We start from the raw sequence: 15948 nt of genomic DNA, 5'->3' as shown, positions 1-15948 counted from the left end.
GGTACCTGATTATTTGTTTACGTGTCATGAAATGAATCATACACCACTTCCTTAGGGTTGACTTACGGCAGGCCTGTGCCCAGCGGTGGGGCGTATATAATATACAAATACAAATATACTTTATTGCACATAACATACAAAACAAGTTTTACACACATGGACGAAATATACAGTACAATCTGGCGTCCTTATTGCTAAGCAGCAACTATAATTTAAGCTGTTTATGTGTATGCTTGACTGTATTGAAGATAGTTCTGTCCCTTACTTACGATAATTGCAAGAAGGAGGTAGAGCTAATTTTGGAACTGGCAAACTAAATTAAAATTACTAATGTTATGCCATACACAAACCTACTCCTATATTCCATAATGGACGGGTAGAGAGAGAGACACAAGTAACTAGAAACCAATTTGCTGCCACTTTGATACGCTGTGTAGATATTGTACTAAGAAACAATAATTCCCAAGCAGGCTCTAATGCTCTATACACAGTTAGACGTGCGCTTAAGTAGCATCCTTCAAGACTATTACATGACCAGTTTTTCCATAGACTAGATGTTAGTGATGTGTAATGATAATTGAAACGTCATTCGTATACGAGCGGATACTGCGACGTTTTTCATATTTTTAGCCGCTTTTATCTCCCATGGGTGCATGATAAAAATAATTGTTGTTTTGAACCTATAACGTTTCAGATTATGTACCTATTACGTATTATGGTGGTCGTGTACTACGAAGTCTAATTATAGGAAGTCATATCGGACCAGGATGTCTGAAAATATTTTACTGTCTTCGAAGTTGAATAATGGCATAGAATAGAGAGTTCTCATTTTACATTTTATAAATATTCCATTTTTCATTTTCAAATATACTGCCCAAATAAACAACCCTACATTTGTTCACACACACACGCACACACACGCACGCACGCCCGCACGTACGCACGCACGTACACACGCACACGCACACACGCACACACGCACACATACACACGCATATTTTTTATTCAAATGCACCCCATTGTAATTTTGTGCGTGTAGTGTAGGCAGTGTCATCCGTCATTATATGCAATTGCTTGAAAATCTTTTCTAAATATCTGAATCAAAACTCTTGAAGTAATTTTTAAGATCTAAATTCGACTAGATAGGTCTTCCTTATCTGGAATTAAGATATAATTATGTTTTATAGCGTACCCCCGGCATATAAAATAACAGGCTTTATAGACCGGATGTTAATATTCCTTCCATTGCATTGAGTTCTTGGTCACTTATTCCGATATAAATACTTGCATGGAATGTTTGGACTGGACTTACGATTAATGGTAATGGCATTGGACTTTACGAGACAATCATGATGTCTCGTCTAGTATTCCGAACTGAGGACATAAATTATTATTGTGAGCTGGAGACTGGATTGATTTGCTGCGTATAATCGATTAGATTTGAACTAAACTGCAAAGAGATTGTGCTTTACTAAATTACAAGGGAAACCTGGTTTATCTAGGCTAGAATATTTAAATCGTAGCGTTTGTTACATTATCTAATAGGAATATAATGCATGGAATGGGCGGGAATATGCGACTAGTGATACTGTTTGGACTTCCTAACCGCATGACAATCCTAACGTTGTTGTCGAGAGTTTGATCATAGGCTATATATGTCGATACATATGTATAGTAGGTTGGAGTCTAGCTTAGGTACATTCTTAATTAATAAAGCAATATAGTACCACTTAACGGTCTCCGTGGTGTAGTGGTTGAGCGTTGTGCTCACGATCCGGAGGTCCCTGGTTCGAATCCAGGTGGGGACGAATCACAAAAATCACTTTGTGATCCCTAGTTTGCTTGCATTGAAGACTGATCACCTGATTGTCCAAAAATTAAGATGATCCGTGCTTCGGAAGGCACGTTAAGCCGTTGGTCCCGGTTACTAATTACTGATGTAAGTAAAGTAAGTAGTCGTTACATGAGCCATGTCAGGGGCCTTTGGCGGCTCAATAGTAACCCTGACACCAGGGTTGATGAGGTTGGTACTCCACCTCACAACCCACACGATAGAAGAAGTACCATTTAGACTGTTTATTGTTTGTAATGGAACAAAAAAAAGCTTACTCTATTATGTAGGTGTACCGTATTTAATGTGACTTGTATTTGGCGATAAGGTTCATATTAATATTATCAACTGCGTGTTGTGTATTTACGGTAGTAAAATTACACTATCAGCTTACAATAATGTTGTTTTCACTTTTTCTATATTATCTGGGTACGATAGTTACATTTTTCTGTTTCTTTTTTATCAGTAAACATAACATAGCATATATAAGCAGCATATACATATATAGGATCACGCCCATTTCCAGTTGGAGTAGGCAGGGACTACGGATTTCTACTTACTAAGATCGTAACACACCACGCTTCTTCCACACTCACTAAACTCTTCATGCATGCTCGCATTCTTGATCAGACCTTTAAAACATCCTCAATTTGATTGCGGTATGTCCAATCATGTGCAATATCATATACCCACTTTAGTACCTTGTCGCACTATCATATTTGTCATTTAATGAGACTTACGGTTTAATTTGTCAAAAAAGTTAATGTGACAAGGTTTCAAAGTGTATACATATTAGTACTCGTGACCGTACGGAACATAGCATTACGCCTGTATCCCTGAAGGAGTAGGCAGAGGAGGGTTTTATAAGTTTAAATAATTATTATTCACCCTAATAATAATTAATAATTGAGCCTACTCAATGCTACTATTTTGCCTCGTGGTAAAGTGTGCTTCTAATGCATAGTTATGTAGCTTTACAAATCCTTGGCACATGCCGATAATACCAGTCTTTAATGGAATGTTTCTACATATTCTCCTACGGATGTGATGTCGCAAAACATAGCAAAACCTTCAATACGACCCTCCTCCATTGACATAGCAACCAATAAGTATAAACTGCTTTAGATAGAAATCAAATTTGAATCAATCGAAAAAAATATTTATCAATAATTTATAAGTTTTGAAAATTTATTTATAAGTCTTGAATAATTAACAATACGTATATTATAATTATTTAACAATATATTATCGATGAATATTTGAATAATAAGAATGCTTTGGTGATTTCCCCTCTTCTACATTACCGATCATAAAAATACTTGGGGGCTAAAAGGCCACATTGACGCAATTCATCTAAAAAGCAATATTGCTATTTGACAGAAAAAATCTCTCCTCTTTTAAAGCAGAGGAGATAAAGTATACATGGTACAAACGGTCATACTCAATCTAGAAACTTCTTTAAACCTCAGCAAAACCAAAACAATTTCCAATCAGTGAAATGTTCGCACCAAAATCCATCGAAGTCACGCAAACCAAAACAGTTTGTTTATTATCCAATGTTATTGTTATGTCATTCATTGCACTATTGTGACGGATGTTTGTTTGCTGGACAACCAGATGGAACGTTACCAATAATAACCTGTTCGATAACTAATGAGAACACTCATACGTTCCTTGCACGGCCAGGGCCTATTATTATTAAAACATTTATTAAAGAAATTGGAGTTCCATAGTATCTGCTTACCCGGGTGGGAAATTGGCGTGAGTTTTTGTATGTACGTATTATTAGAGGACGCCAGTAGCAATTAAATAACAAATAATAGCCGTCGATGGTGTCTATTCTAATAACCATACCTCACCGGGTATGCTTATTAGAATGCCACGGACACTCCATACAAAAATCCCATTTTTACCGTGTGCTGCCTAACGCGTAAGTGCGAGCGAGACACAATCCGTACGCACTCCATTAGTTTTAGCGGTTTATTTCCATTTAAGACTAAAGTAAGTCCCAGAGGGGGTGAGGTCGGCGCCCGATACGAATTGGTGCGGGGGAGGCTGGAAGGGGGGGGGGGATTTAAATAATTTAGGAATGAGTTAGGAATTCATGTTTGGATCATAAATAATTATCACGTGCTCAGTGGTGAAAGAAAACATTGTGAAGAAACCCACATTGCCGAGAAATGCATTTTCGGAGGATATGTAACCTAACCTGTATTGGGCTAGTTTTCCTTTCATGAGTTGGAAGGTCAGACAGGCAGTCGCTTCTATTCTGATTGAAAGTTGTTTTTGTTTTCTATCTATTCTTCACATACATTCTAAAAACCGGACCTGTCAAATCTTCAGGTTAGGTAAGCGGACCCTGTGAAAAACGGGATAATGCTAGGGATATGATGATCCGTGGTGGATGCAGGCTGATGGATGAGACTATTGATAGTTTGTGCCGTTGCCCACCTCTTTGATGTGTATGGATGAGCAGTTGTAAGGAGCACATTGACGAGCTATAGTGACCTGGTGCTTGTATGTTTGCAGGACAACCAGAGCAGCAATGGGACGTTCATCAACAACAACCTGTGCTCCATATCCAAAGAACAGGAGCCGGTGGTGGAGGTGTTCTCCGGAGACGTGGTCCAGTTCGGCATACCTGTCGTCGAGAATGCTGGCAACTCGGAAAAGGTATGACAATATATTATGTGGCTCTCTGCTTTTCCAAACACTTTAAATTAGAGAGAGTTTCCGAGTATATAACATAGAACGCGTTCGGTTTCTTATCATTCCGGATTTGTGGTAAAACATGATTAAAAAGGATGATTGGGTCCTTACTTTCTTACAATAATAATGGACGATGAAAGAAAGAAAGAAACATTTATTTTTAGTACACCACATATATTTATTTATTCATTAATTTCAACATCATATATACATATATACATACATCATCTGTTATCACGTACGTCATATTCATCCTAGAACTTCGTATAACAATGGTTGTGAGTTGTGACGTAGATATATAACTGACATCACCAAACTCGATGTCAGAGTTATTCTTGAGGAGAGGCAATAAAATACATTTCTAGGCTTATCTAATAGATGCCTTAAACCGAAGTAGACAGCGTGATTGTCGAATTAGATACAGCTTTCTCTTCTTGTTACCTAGGTCGGGGACAGTAGATAAAGTAAAATATTTGTTAAGTACCGTTACCATAACGCGTTATTGTTCTGTTATCACACTATGGACTTAGAGTGACACATATTAAGATACAATCCAAAACTGATTGAAAGTTGTTTTCTGTCAATTTGTGATTCTGAACACACTCCCTGGGCCGGCCGTTGGGAGAACATAATAAAAAATTTAAAACACAAACAAAAATTTCCTTAGTACTCTAATATTGTGATAAAATACAAGTATATTTTGAGAGAGCTGGTACTTGTAAAGGAATTTCCTTGTAGTGCAAGTCACCAGGCTCCAACCTTTGGAAATCAGTGAATTTATTCTAATGCTATCTATTCTAATACATTTGGGAGAAAGTAAAAGCACATTTTTCGTCACATCATATAATCTGTGTCGCAAGTATACCTTAGAAATATATTAAATTATCTTATGTGTAATTTTCACGAACACAGTTGGCTTGTCCATTATAGATGGCAATAGGGCTCATCACGTTAGTGTAACAGAAAGCTTGGTGACGCGTAGGTACTTAGGTCGTCATGCGATGAATGACTGACTACTCTAATTGGGAATATGGTCGTGACTTTACGTTAGATTATGCATTAAACAGTGATTAGGAGTAGAATGCGATTTACCATTGGCAATAACAGGCGTTAGTCACAGGATCCAGACACGAGTCGCCAACGAGCTCAGATTGTCACGTTCAAGGGTCACTACCTACCTACTCGAAACGTCACGACCTCAATCGCAGCAGTTAAACATAGACGTACAATTGGTCCTCGAGTTATTGAGCGTAGTTTGACTTTAATGTTGCTGGTATACGGCTATAAAGCAACGAGCTTTGTTAGATTCATACCTGTTATCCATGTAGGGGTAGGCTGAGCATTAAATCATTAAACGGCTTCTTGCACCACTCAATTTGTATTGGGGCTAGGATTGAAATGTCGAACTGTGTAGTGGCAGGTAATTAGACCATAACAAACCTGTTACGTTTGTCGCGATTTATGCGATAAGCGGCTTGAAAAATACTTATAATTTTCGTCTACATACATAAAACTCATGACACTAATCTTTAATGGTGCGAGCAAAGTCACAATTAATCAGAAGACAACTTGTAGCAGCTCAGAATCCGGAGGTTCAAATTGTGTCCCTGACATATCGCGAAAATCACTTTGTGATCCCCTAGTTCGGTTAGGACATATTGTAGGTTGATCACCCGATTGTCCGAAAGTAAGATGCTCCGTGCTTCAGAGGATACGTTAAGTAGAGTTCGGCTACTATTTACATAAGTAAATAAATACCTGATACATGGATTGTTGTGGAGGTCGGTCACTGACCTCACAACCTACACGAGAGAAGAAGAATTGTGCTTGTCAATTGAGAACGACTGGGTGACTTTTAAGCAGCAGTCATTTCGTTTTATTCTGTGTATGAACTGTTTATACGTAGTTCTACCTTATTCACATCTCAATATGATTCATGATTCGTGACCGACGATTATCGTTCAACAAGATTTTATCTGTAAGTCTCTATCGGAATTAATTATGCATTGTTTATTTGTGCAACTACGAATAGCTTTTGTCTAATCACTTGGAACAAATAGTTCTTTGTCCGTTTGCTACCTTTTTTAATCATGTCGCTTGATGTAACTTCAACGACAAAAATCAACTGATTAGTAAACTAAATAAATCTAGATGTTGGTCACGATAAAAAAGAGAATAGTCGGATATTTAAAGCACCTGTTCCGAAACGACAGATATCGCTCTCTTCTTTCTGGTTCATTCCCATTTACTTGAGGGCCAGGCCTGTCGGTACTGAGTTGTCTCTGGTCGTAATTATACGTCCTGGAGACCCTCTTCACGGCTGCCATCCAGGTGAGACGGGGTCTACCGCGTCCTCTGCGCGTGGCATGACGACAGCTTCAAGCCTGTATCATCTGCTTCAAGTTAAATTATCGGGCAATCTTGGTTCGTAGACACGTGGGAAGGCCTTGGATGACATTGAGTGGACGAATGTGGCGGCACTCGATGAGCTATTCCGTATGGCTAGAGAGTATATTCCATGAGCCGCGAGTGATAGAGAAGCACTCCAAGAAGAAGAAGTAAATTAAATACCTCAATAAGAACTTGACAATAGAATCAGATACATGCATCAACGCAGCCGTGTAATCAAAACGTTAGAAATTAACTTGTAGTAATAGACCTTTTATTTCTTTTCCTACTGGCTTTTGATACAAACGTCTAAGATGGATATGATGAACCTTTTGGTGATAGGTGATCAGCCTATAGGTCAGCAGTGCAGCTAACCGCGTAATGTTTTTTTTTAAACTTTCCCTGCCTAGTTATATTGAACGCAGGGCAGACCTATATAAATGTGTCAGTCGGGCGTGTTTCAGAATATGTTCCCGCCGGTGGTGGCGCTACTCAAGCTGTTCCACCCTGACGGCAAGGAGGCCAAGCTGTCTTTCAACCCTACTATGACCACGCCGCTGCACCTCAAGGAGTTGTACCAGCTCAATAACTATGTTCAGGTGAGTTGGTTTTATACTAGTTTTTCTGGGAGCTATCGTAGCAGGTAGAAGAAATAGAATCAATGGAATCTGCTTGAGCCTGAACGTACGATAAGGTGCAAAAGTCCAAATCAGTTTCTTGCAAAGTAATAAATTAACTAGTTGCCCTTAAAACCCCCCTGGTTACATGTCGTTTCTGTAATAGACCAAAAACATAAATTTTATAATTATGACACCTAATGGTTCATGATTTCACCACTGTTTACAAATAATTCGCTGGGCTCAGTGACTGCACTTTTGCTCTTTGATTGTACATGTTAGGGCAAAATTTCAGGTAGTAGTGTTATTTTATTCCGTCATTTACTATTGTAGGCCCTTGCTTCGATAACGATTTTCTATTGTTTTTAAATCTAAAGGAATACTATTGTGTATTTTATTCTAATCGGGATTATGATAATCTTGTAACTCTTGTAACGACCTTATTTCTATCTCAAGATTTGGTGAATTTTCTTGCTGCCTTTTGCTCTCATACTCAATCAAAAGTAAAAAAAATCCGTAGGGCCCTGTTGGTAGAACGCTTGCCTCTCACTTTGAGGTCGCAAGTTCAAATCCAGCACAGGCCTAAACCAATGATTGTCGAATTTCTTTTCGAATTCATGTTTCGATCATACATGATTATCACGTGCTCAGCGGTGAAGGAAAACACCGCGATTAACCCACATTCCCAAGATATGCATTTTCGGAGGTGTCCTAACCTGTATTGGGCTGGTTTCCCTTCGCGGGTTGGAAGGTCAGACAGGCAGTCACTTCTTTAAAAAACCGGGCCTGTCAAATCTTTAGGTTATCGGACCCTGTGAAAAACGGGATAACGCTAGGGAGATGATGTTAAGTTTCCTTTTGGTTCGCTTGACTTGAAGAATGAAATAGTCTGTCGGATCGTCTATTACTTCTAGTCTAGAAAACATCCAGTTTTTACCTGTAGGTATGATGTCTTTACGCGCATATCTATTCCACATTTGGCGACATATTTTTCAACATATCATTCACAGTCGGGCAGTCGCTTCTGCAAAAAACCGTACCTGTCAAATCTTCAGGTTAGGTAAGCGGACCCTGTGAAAAACGGGATATTGGTAGGGGCTACTCTGATGATGACTCAATCAAAAGTAAATTAGTATGGGAAGGTATTATGTACTTGAAAACGTAAGCGTGAAAGAAAGTATTATGTTAGCCTATACTTCGCTTTGTCGCTTATGTATTCCGTTACATACAATATATCGATAAGTAATAAATCAAGAGTTGATTGTCCTGATTTTGCGCAATAACGGCGATCGTCTGCGGAATAAATTAAATAAAAGGCATTGTTTTGATCTGTGTTCATTATTTGAGTTGATTTATCAGTCTATAGTGCGAGGCCGCGAGGATATTAATGAATTATTGCGGAAACTTACACTCTATTGATATTTATAACAGGAATACATTCGTTTGAACATAGGAATAATGTTTCTTGAGATTTTTGTAACTATGTTTCGTCACTGTTTGTCTTTTTAATAGTTTTAAAATTTCTTACCTCGCATATGAGTATCTCGGATACCCAATTAGAACTGAATTATCAATTATAATTTCTGTAGGTTTGTTATCTAAATAATAGCATCAAGATAATTTCTGCAGTCGGCGCAGCTATCTATAGCGCTTTGTCTTCATATTCAAGTTCAGATACTGACACTGCTAAAGCAATGATAGATAAGTTATATAAAAGATAAGTTAAATTATGTCTGTGTCAAAAGTAAATGCCGATCTCCGGTCAATGAACTCTTATGACTGGGTACGTAAATCATCAATAAATGTACAAATTCATCTGTTTAAAATTAAGAAGTTTTTGAAAAATCTCGTAGGATAATTCTCTGCTTGTTCGAAATCTACATCCCCAATAACCACCGTGGTAAATAGGCTTGCAAACTTTGTCTTAGGATATACCAAGAGCTTCCTTCCTTCTTTCGTTCCTTCCGACATTTATAAGGCATAGAATAAAGAATAATAAGTACTGAGAAAAGTGCGGTAACTATCCGCCCCGCACCTATTCGTTTCTGGCGCCGAGCTAGATTTACCTCACCCTCTGTGAGCCTTATTTTAGTCTAATCGCTGTAAGTCTGTCTCGCTTGCACTTACGCGGCAAGACGGTACACGGTACGAACGAGATTTTTATATGGAATGTCTTGGGTTTGGCAGAGACTAACAGAAACCTGTACACACTTTCAGGAAGCGATTCAACGCGAGGCTTCCTTGGAAAGCCGTCTCCGCACACTCCGAGAATGCGTGGAAAGGACGCGGGCAGAAGCCCGTGCCTCCTGGGAGCTGTTCGTAGGAGAGCAGAGGTTGCTCATGAGGGTGCACACTCTTGAGACCATGCACTCTATGGGCAAGCAACCCGACGCTCAGCAGTTGGCGCAACTGCTCAACGACAAGAGGAACTATCAGGTCGGTATCCTGACATGAGGGTTGATGAGATTGGTAATCCACCTCATAAACCCACACGATAGAAGAAGAAGATCAGGTCTGCTTTTTCTTTAATTAATGTTAATTGCTAGTCTATCTATGAGGTGCTCGGTGGCGCAGCGGTTAACGCGCTCGGCCTGCGATTGTTGAAGTAAAGCAATTTTCGCAAAGGCCGGTCATAGGATGGGTGACCACAAAAAAAAAAGTTTTCATCTCGAGCTCCTCCGTGCTTCGGAAGGCACGTTAAGCCGTTGGTCCCGGCTGCATTAGCAGTCGTTAATAACCATCAATCCGCACTGGGCCCGCGTGATGGTTTAAGGCCCGATCTCCCTATCCATCCATAGGGAAGGCCCGTGCCCCAGCAGTGGGGACGTTAATGGGCTGATGATGATGATGATGCTAGTCTATCTATAGATAAATGCTTTTATCAGATACAAATGTCTCCATATTCCTCTACCTACATTGATTATTGTTGCAGTTTCTTGTCGTTTCTTCTCCTCAACCATCTTGCGAAATGACGTAGATTCAAAAATATTACATTGACCTTCAACAAGTCTATCCATGATAATTACGTTGAATAAATGATTCTGATTTCTATATCTATTGAATATTTAAAGTTTTGAGACCGATGTCCTTCCAAACCCCATTGTTTAACGATTGTGCCTGGCAATCTTGGCCTTATGAGGTTGAAGTATAGCAATATACTGTGTGATTGAAGGAAGTGGCGCAGGAGAGTCTTCGTGCAGCACACGAACAACGACTGTCGTTGGAGGAGACGTTGGAGCGACGCAACCGCGAGGCGGCCGCGCTGCACCAACATAACTGCGCGCTGCGCCTCGCTGCCAACAATGCGCTCGCCGAGCTACAGGTACTTACATACACACATGGTATAGGCGTGAATTATATTGAGCACTTCGACCAATAGTCGCTTGACGTTCATCTACGTAGATAGCATTCGTATCGTTTATTGGTCCAAGCCCAAGACATAATTCGCGCCGCGCGCGGCGTGGTTGTCATGCAGACCCGGCTGGTATGCTCAAAAGTGACAGCTAACATTTCAAGGTTAGCCCAGATGACGTCATCCCACTCTGCGTTGCAATTTCGTAAATAAATGACCCACGACCAACGTTTTTAATTTACTTTGCAAGGCCATTTAACAACTTTTAGTAAAAGATGATTGTGACAGTTTCAATGCTTTTTATATTTGTGACAAGTAATAGTAATTAAATACATTAGTCAGTAATTCACATAATTTTCAATAATAAAATTTACGTCCTTGGAATGTTGGAGATACCAATTTAATTGTACGTACACGTATATACTTAAACTCACGCCTATTTCCCTCTGGGGTAAGCAGAGACTATGGAAGTCCATTTCTGTCGATCCCGACACACTTCTCTTGCTTCCTCCACAGTCATCAATCGTTTCATACACCCACGCCGGTTCAGAGTAGATCGTACTAAACCTTTAATTTTATTGTAACACTGTAGTAACATTTACGTCATCAAACGGCTAGCAATGGCGGCTTTTCATACATACATATCTCAACAACGATTGTTGTTAAATTACTACATGTCTGAAACTAATAAAACAAAACATTTTCTGTTTTGTTACTTATTACATAACATAGCATCATGCCTGTATCCCCGAAGGGGTAGGCAGAGGTGTGTAGTGTGTAGACCCACTCCTCGTCAGCTATGTTTAAGTTCCACATAATAGGCGGCGAGCCTATGACCATTAACCGGCCACAAATACTGGAAACCACGTGATAACTATTAATTATTAGTCAATTATATTTAATTTATTATCATCACTAATTTAAGAGCCACAACACATGAAGAAAAACATCGTTAGGAAACCCATATTCCCGAGAAATACATTTTCGTAGGGTGACCTAACCTGTATTGGGCTGGTTTTCCCTTCGCGGGCTGGAAGGTCAAACAGGCAGTCGCTTCTGTAAAAAACCGTACCGTACCCGTGAAAAACGGGATAATGCTAGGGAGATGATGACGATGACTATTTTAAGAGCCATGCTCTTGTTGATTAACTATTTTTAATTAAGAAAAACGCATCAATAAGTTCGATATTTTATCGCGTTATTTCTTTTTATGACGCTTAGTAAAAAGTAACGGATTTGGTTAATGGAAACTCCCCACACGAACTACGTCAGTCACATTCCCCCCCCCTCCCTCCCTCCCCCCGCACGACTGCCACCACGTGCCTACCGCGTGGTACAACTCCGTGTAGTAAAGCGGGGGGGGGGGGGGGGGGGGGGTGTTTAAAATGGCCATATCGAAGCAATTCATCTATTGCTAATTGACAGTTGTTTGCATTGCGCATTTACTTTTATATGCGCAAATGTCAAATTGCAATATTGCTTTCTTAGATGAATTGTTTCGATGTGGCCATTTTAACCCCCCTGGTGTGATTGGTTAATTGCAGAAGCTGGCAGCGCGGTGCGAGCGCAAGATGTGCGCGGCGCGGCTGGCCATCGCCGCCGCCGAGGAGCGCGAGCTGGCCGTGCGGAACCAACTGCCGCTTGCTGTCAGTATTCCACCATCATCACCATCGTTATATTATAACTACATCACTCATCATAACGGTATCCGTGGTCCAGTCGTTGAGCGTTGTGCCCACGATCCGGTCGCCCCGGGTTCGAATCCCGGTGGGGACAAATCACAAAAATCACTTTGTGATCCCTAGTTTGGTTAGGACATTACAGTCTGATCACCTGATTGTAAAAGTAATATGATCTGTGCTTCGAAAGACACGTTAAGCCGTTGGTCCCGGTTACTACTTACTGATGTAACTACGTAATCGTTACATGAGTCATGTCAGGGGCCTATGGCGGCTCAATAATAACGCTGTTGATGGGGTTGGTTATCCACCTCACAACTCACACGATAGAATTAGAAGATCTTTTTTGGGGTTATGTATACGTTTTTACAATAATATACTAGATAATATTTTGAATTTGTCAGAAAATAATTTTAAAGCTCTTGTGAAGCTTACTTTATGTAAAAAGGCTTATTATAAGATTAATGATTACCTAAATGATAAAAATGTCTGGTTTTAAATGTGTTCCTCTAGTTATTAAATAACTTAATGTACACCCTCATTGATTTAAAAGATGTGTTGCTGTTGCAATTTCTTGTCATTTCTTCTCCTCAGCCATAACACCTTGCGAAATGACGTAAATTCAAAAGTCTTACATTGATCTTCAACAAGTTTATTCATGATAATTACGTTGAATAAATGATTCTGATTTCTGATTAATGACACACATTCGATCTCCAAGAAGAGGACGGTTGTTGCGATCTCTGAAATCTGTTTTCGATAGCATTTTCTTGGCTGGATAAATGGGGCTTTCTTTTTGTTCATCCTGTACTCCATGAATGGCTATTTCATAGGAGCATTGTCTATCCCGCTGCTTCTTTAACCCTTTCCTGGACAGAGACCATGGGTCATTGATGGTTCATAATAGGTAGTACGACACCTCGGAATCGGAACGTCCGTAGACGTTCTGTCCTTGAAAGTGTTAACAAAGCGCCTGTACATTCCAGTACTCAGTACAAAACGGCGAGGCGAAGATGCTGATCCTGAGCACGGACAGCAACAAGCTTCAAGAAGCTAATCGCGGCGGCTCGTTGGAGGACGCCGTGCGCGCGCTGCCCGACTACATCAAGCTGTTGCTGCCGCAGAACGTGCTCAATAAGGTAAACATTACACAAATCAAAGAGAGAGAGAGAGAGAGAGAGAGAGAGAGAGAGAGAGAGAGAGAGAGAGAGAGAGAGAGAGAGAGAGAGAGAGAGAGAGAAATAAATGTTTATTCAACAAATTGTGACACATTACACACAAAGTGTTACAAACAGAGCACACACAGGCACAGTGTGAAAAGCACCTTAAGCCGTTGGTCTCCGGCTACTCGCTGATGTAAGTACGGAATCGTTACATGAGCCATGTCAGGGGCCTTTTGCGGCTCAATAGTTACCCTAACGCTAAAGCTTATGAGGTTGGTCGTCCACCTGACAACCCACACGATAGAAGAAAAGACTCAAATCAAATTAAATATTCTTTATTGCACACTAATCATTTTAAACATATACAAGAGAGATTACAACACAATTATTATTAGCTGCGTTATTTCAATACAATAACAATTTATTGCCCAAACACAAACGAAAAATAACCATTACATATAGTACAGTAAGCTGCCTTATTGCTAAATAGCAATTCCCAATACACTACACATCAATTATTATTAAATAACTTGTAATGTATACCCTCATTGATTTAAAAAGATGTGTTGCTGTTGCAGTTTCTTGTATTTTTTCTCCTCAGCCATAACACCTTGCGAAATGACGTAAATTCAAAAATGTTACATGGACCTTCAACAAGTTTATCTATGATAATTACGTTGAATAAATGATTCTGATTTCTCAGTAGATGACGTGTATGTACGGGATGGGTGACGTGTGTAGCTTCAAGAGGCCAAGAGACGCAGCTCAATAGAATATAATAAAGAGCAGTGTAGTGTCAGTTAAGGTGTACCATTGCCTGGCTACATCATACTAATAATCTCTCTTCTTCTAATCATTTTGTCCCCTATTGGGATGTAGGGCTCGAATAACAAGATTTAAACTCCTCGCGATCTTTTGCAACCCTGTAGCTTGCTCCCATGACATGCCAAGAGTTTTTAATTCATTATACTAATCATGGCCCCGATTCCTGCAGACACCGCCTAATTTTATTTAAAGTTATATCCGTCATTTTCATATCCGTCGAAAAGGAAAGGGACGGATGATTCACAGCTCTTAATTTTAGGAAGAATGAATGAATGAATGAATAACCCGGGCGAATCAAAAGGTACGTCGCTGGTATGCAATCCGTTTGACGTGCTGTCTACTTAACTGTGTCGGGTTATTGACGGATGTAAAATTTTTAGACGGTTGGTTTAGATTTGTGCTTAAAATTGACGTGTGTTCCATAAATTTTATGCTTGTCGATTACCCGTCCCTTTCCTTTTCGGCGGATAAGAAAATGACAGATATAATTTAAAATAAAATTAGATGGTATTTACAGGAATTAGCACCAATGTATTTTATTACTAAACATTACTACGAAGTGATATTAAAAACCATCTACTGAGATGGCTCACGTATATATACAAACTTCACCAAGCCAAAATATCAGCTGTTTTTTAAAAACGATATGCACTTATTTGCAGGTTGGAATAAAGGTTATCTCCGCCGACGGAAAGTCAGCGAATGAGTTCGACACGATATTGAAGAAGAATAATATTTATAATCTGGAATCTAGAGCAGGTAACGTATATTTTAAGTTTTAGCTAACCTTTTCGGTGTGTAGAATTGGTAACGTATTATCCCTGCTCTGTGGGACGCAGGAGTTGTGGAGTTGATCAAAAGACGTGTCACTTCTAAGACGGTCGTTTATTGTCTGTCCATTAATGTGGTATATAACATAGATAGTTATTGAGCACTTGCATATAACATAGACGTGGAGGTACACACTACTTCCCGTCCGGGTTAAGAACACCCTTTATCCCTGTATTCTTACCTGTGTTCTCTCGTTTCGTCCGAGTTTTACGTTCGCTAGTTTCGAAATCTGAACTTTTGCCCCTTGATATTCAGCCTATTGCCCAAAAAGTTCATCATTTTTTAAAGGACAGCCATAACTGAACATCGTAGCAGCCTTTGCTTCACAATAAATGTATTATTGATGGTGTTATTCATATAAGTGCGTAGTCGTTACATGAGCTTTGGCGTTTTACAGGGACCTTTGACGGTTCAATATAACCCTAATACCAGGGTTTATTAGGTCATCCACCTCACAACCCACACGGAAAGGAAAGAAGAAGAATGTACTTACCTCATTTACAATTCACAGTCATGGTTATGATAAAGTACCGGCTACCAGCTTTATCAGCCA

The 15948-nt window shown here is 39.7% G+C and overlaps 1 protein-coding gene across 2 annotated transcripts in view; it reads left to right on the top strand.

The window, feature by feature from the left end:
* Nucleotides 1-15948, top strand: part of LOC126371801 (sarcolemmal membrane-associated protein) — a 34506-nt gene that overhangs the window by 14512 nt on the left and 4046 nt on the right. The window contains exons 3-9 of one of the 2 annotated variants that reach the window (XM_050017160.1): nt 4361-4504; nt 7393-7527; nt 9763-9981; nt 10718-10867; nt 12442-12543; nt 13563-13715; nt 15227-15323. In XM_050017160.1, coding sequence (XP_049873117.1) covers nt 4361-4504; nt 7393-7527; nt 9763-9981; nt 10718-10867; nt 12442-12543; nt 13563-13715; nt 15227-15323 — 1000 coding nt within the window. Of the gene's footprint in view, nt 1-4360; nt 4505-7377; nt 7528-9762; nt 9982-10717; nt 10868-12441; nt 12544-13562; nt 13716-15226; nt 15324-15948 lie in introns of both variants that reach the window. The other variant, XM_050017159.1, reaches the window with a different exon arrangement.

The sequence above is a fragment of the Pectinophora gossypiella genome, chromosome 13 (assembly GCF_024362695.1).
Source record: "Pectinophora gossypiella chromosome 13, ilPecGoss1.1, whole genome shotgun sequence".
In the NCBI taxonomy this organism is placed as follows: domain Eukaryota; kingdom Metazoa; phylum Arthropoda; class Insecta; order Lepidoptera; family Gelechiidae; genus Pectinophora; species Pectinophora gossypiella.
This window is presented reverse-complemented; position numbering and strand designations above follow the sequence as displayed.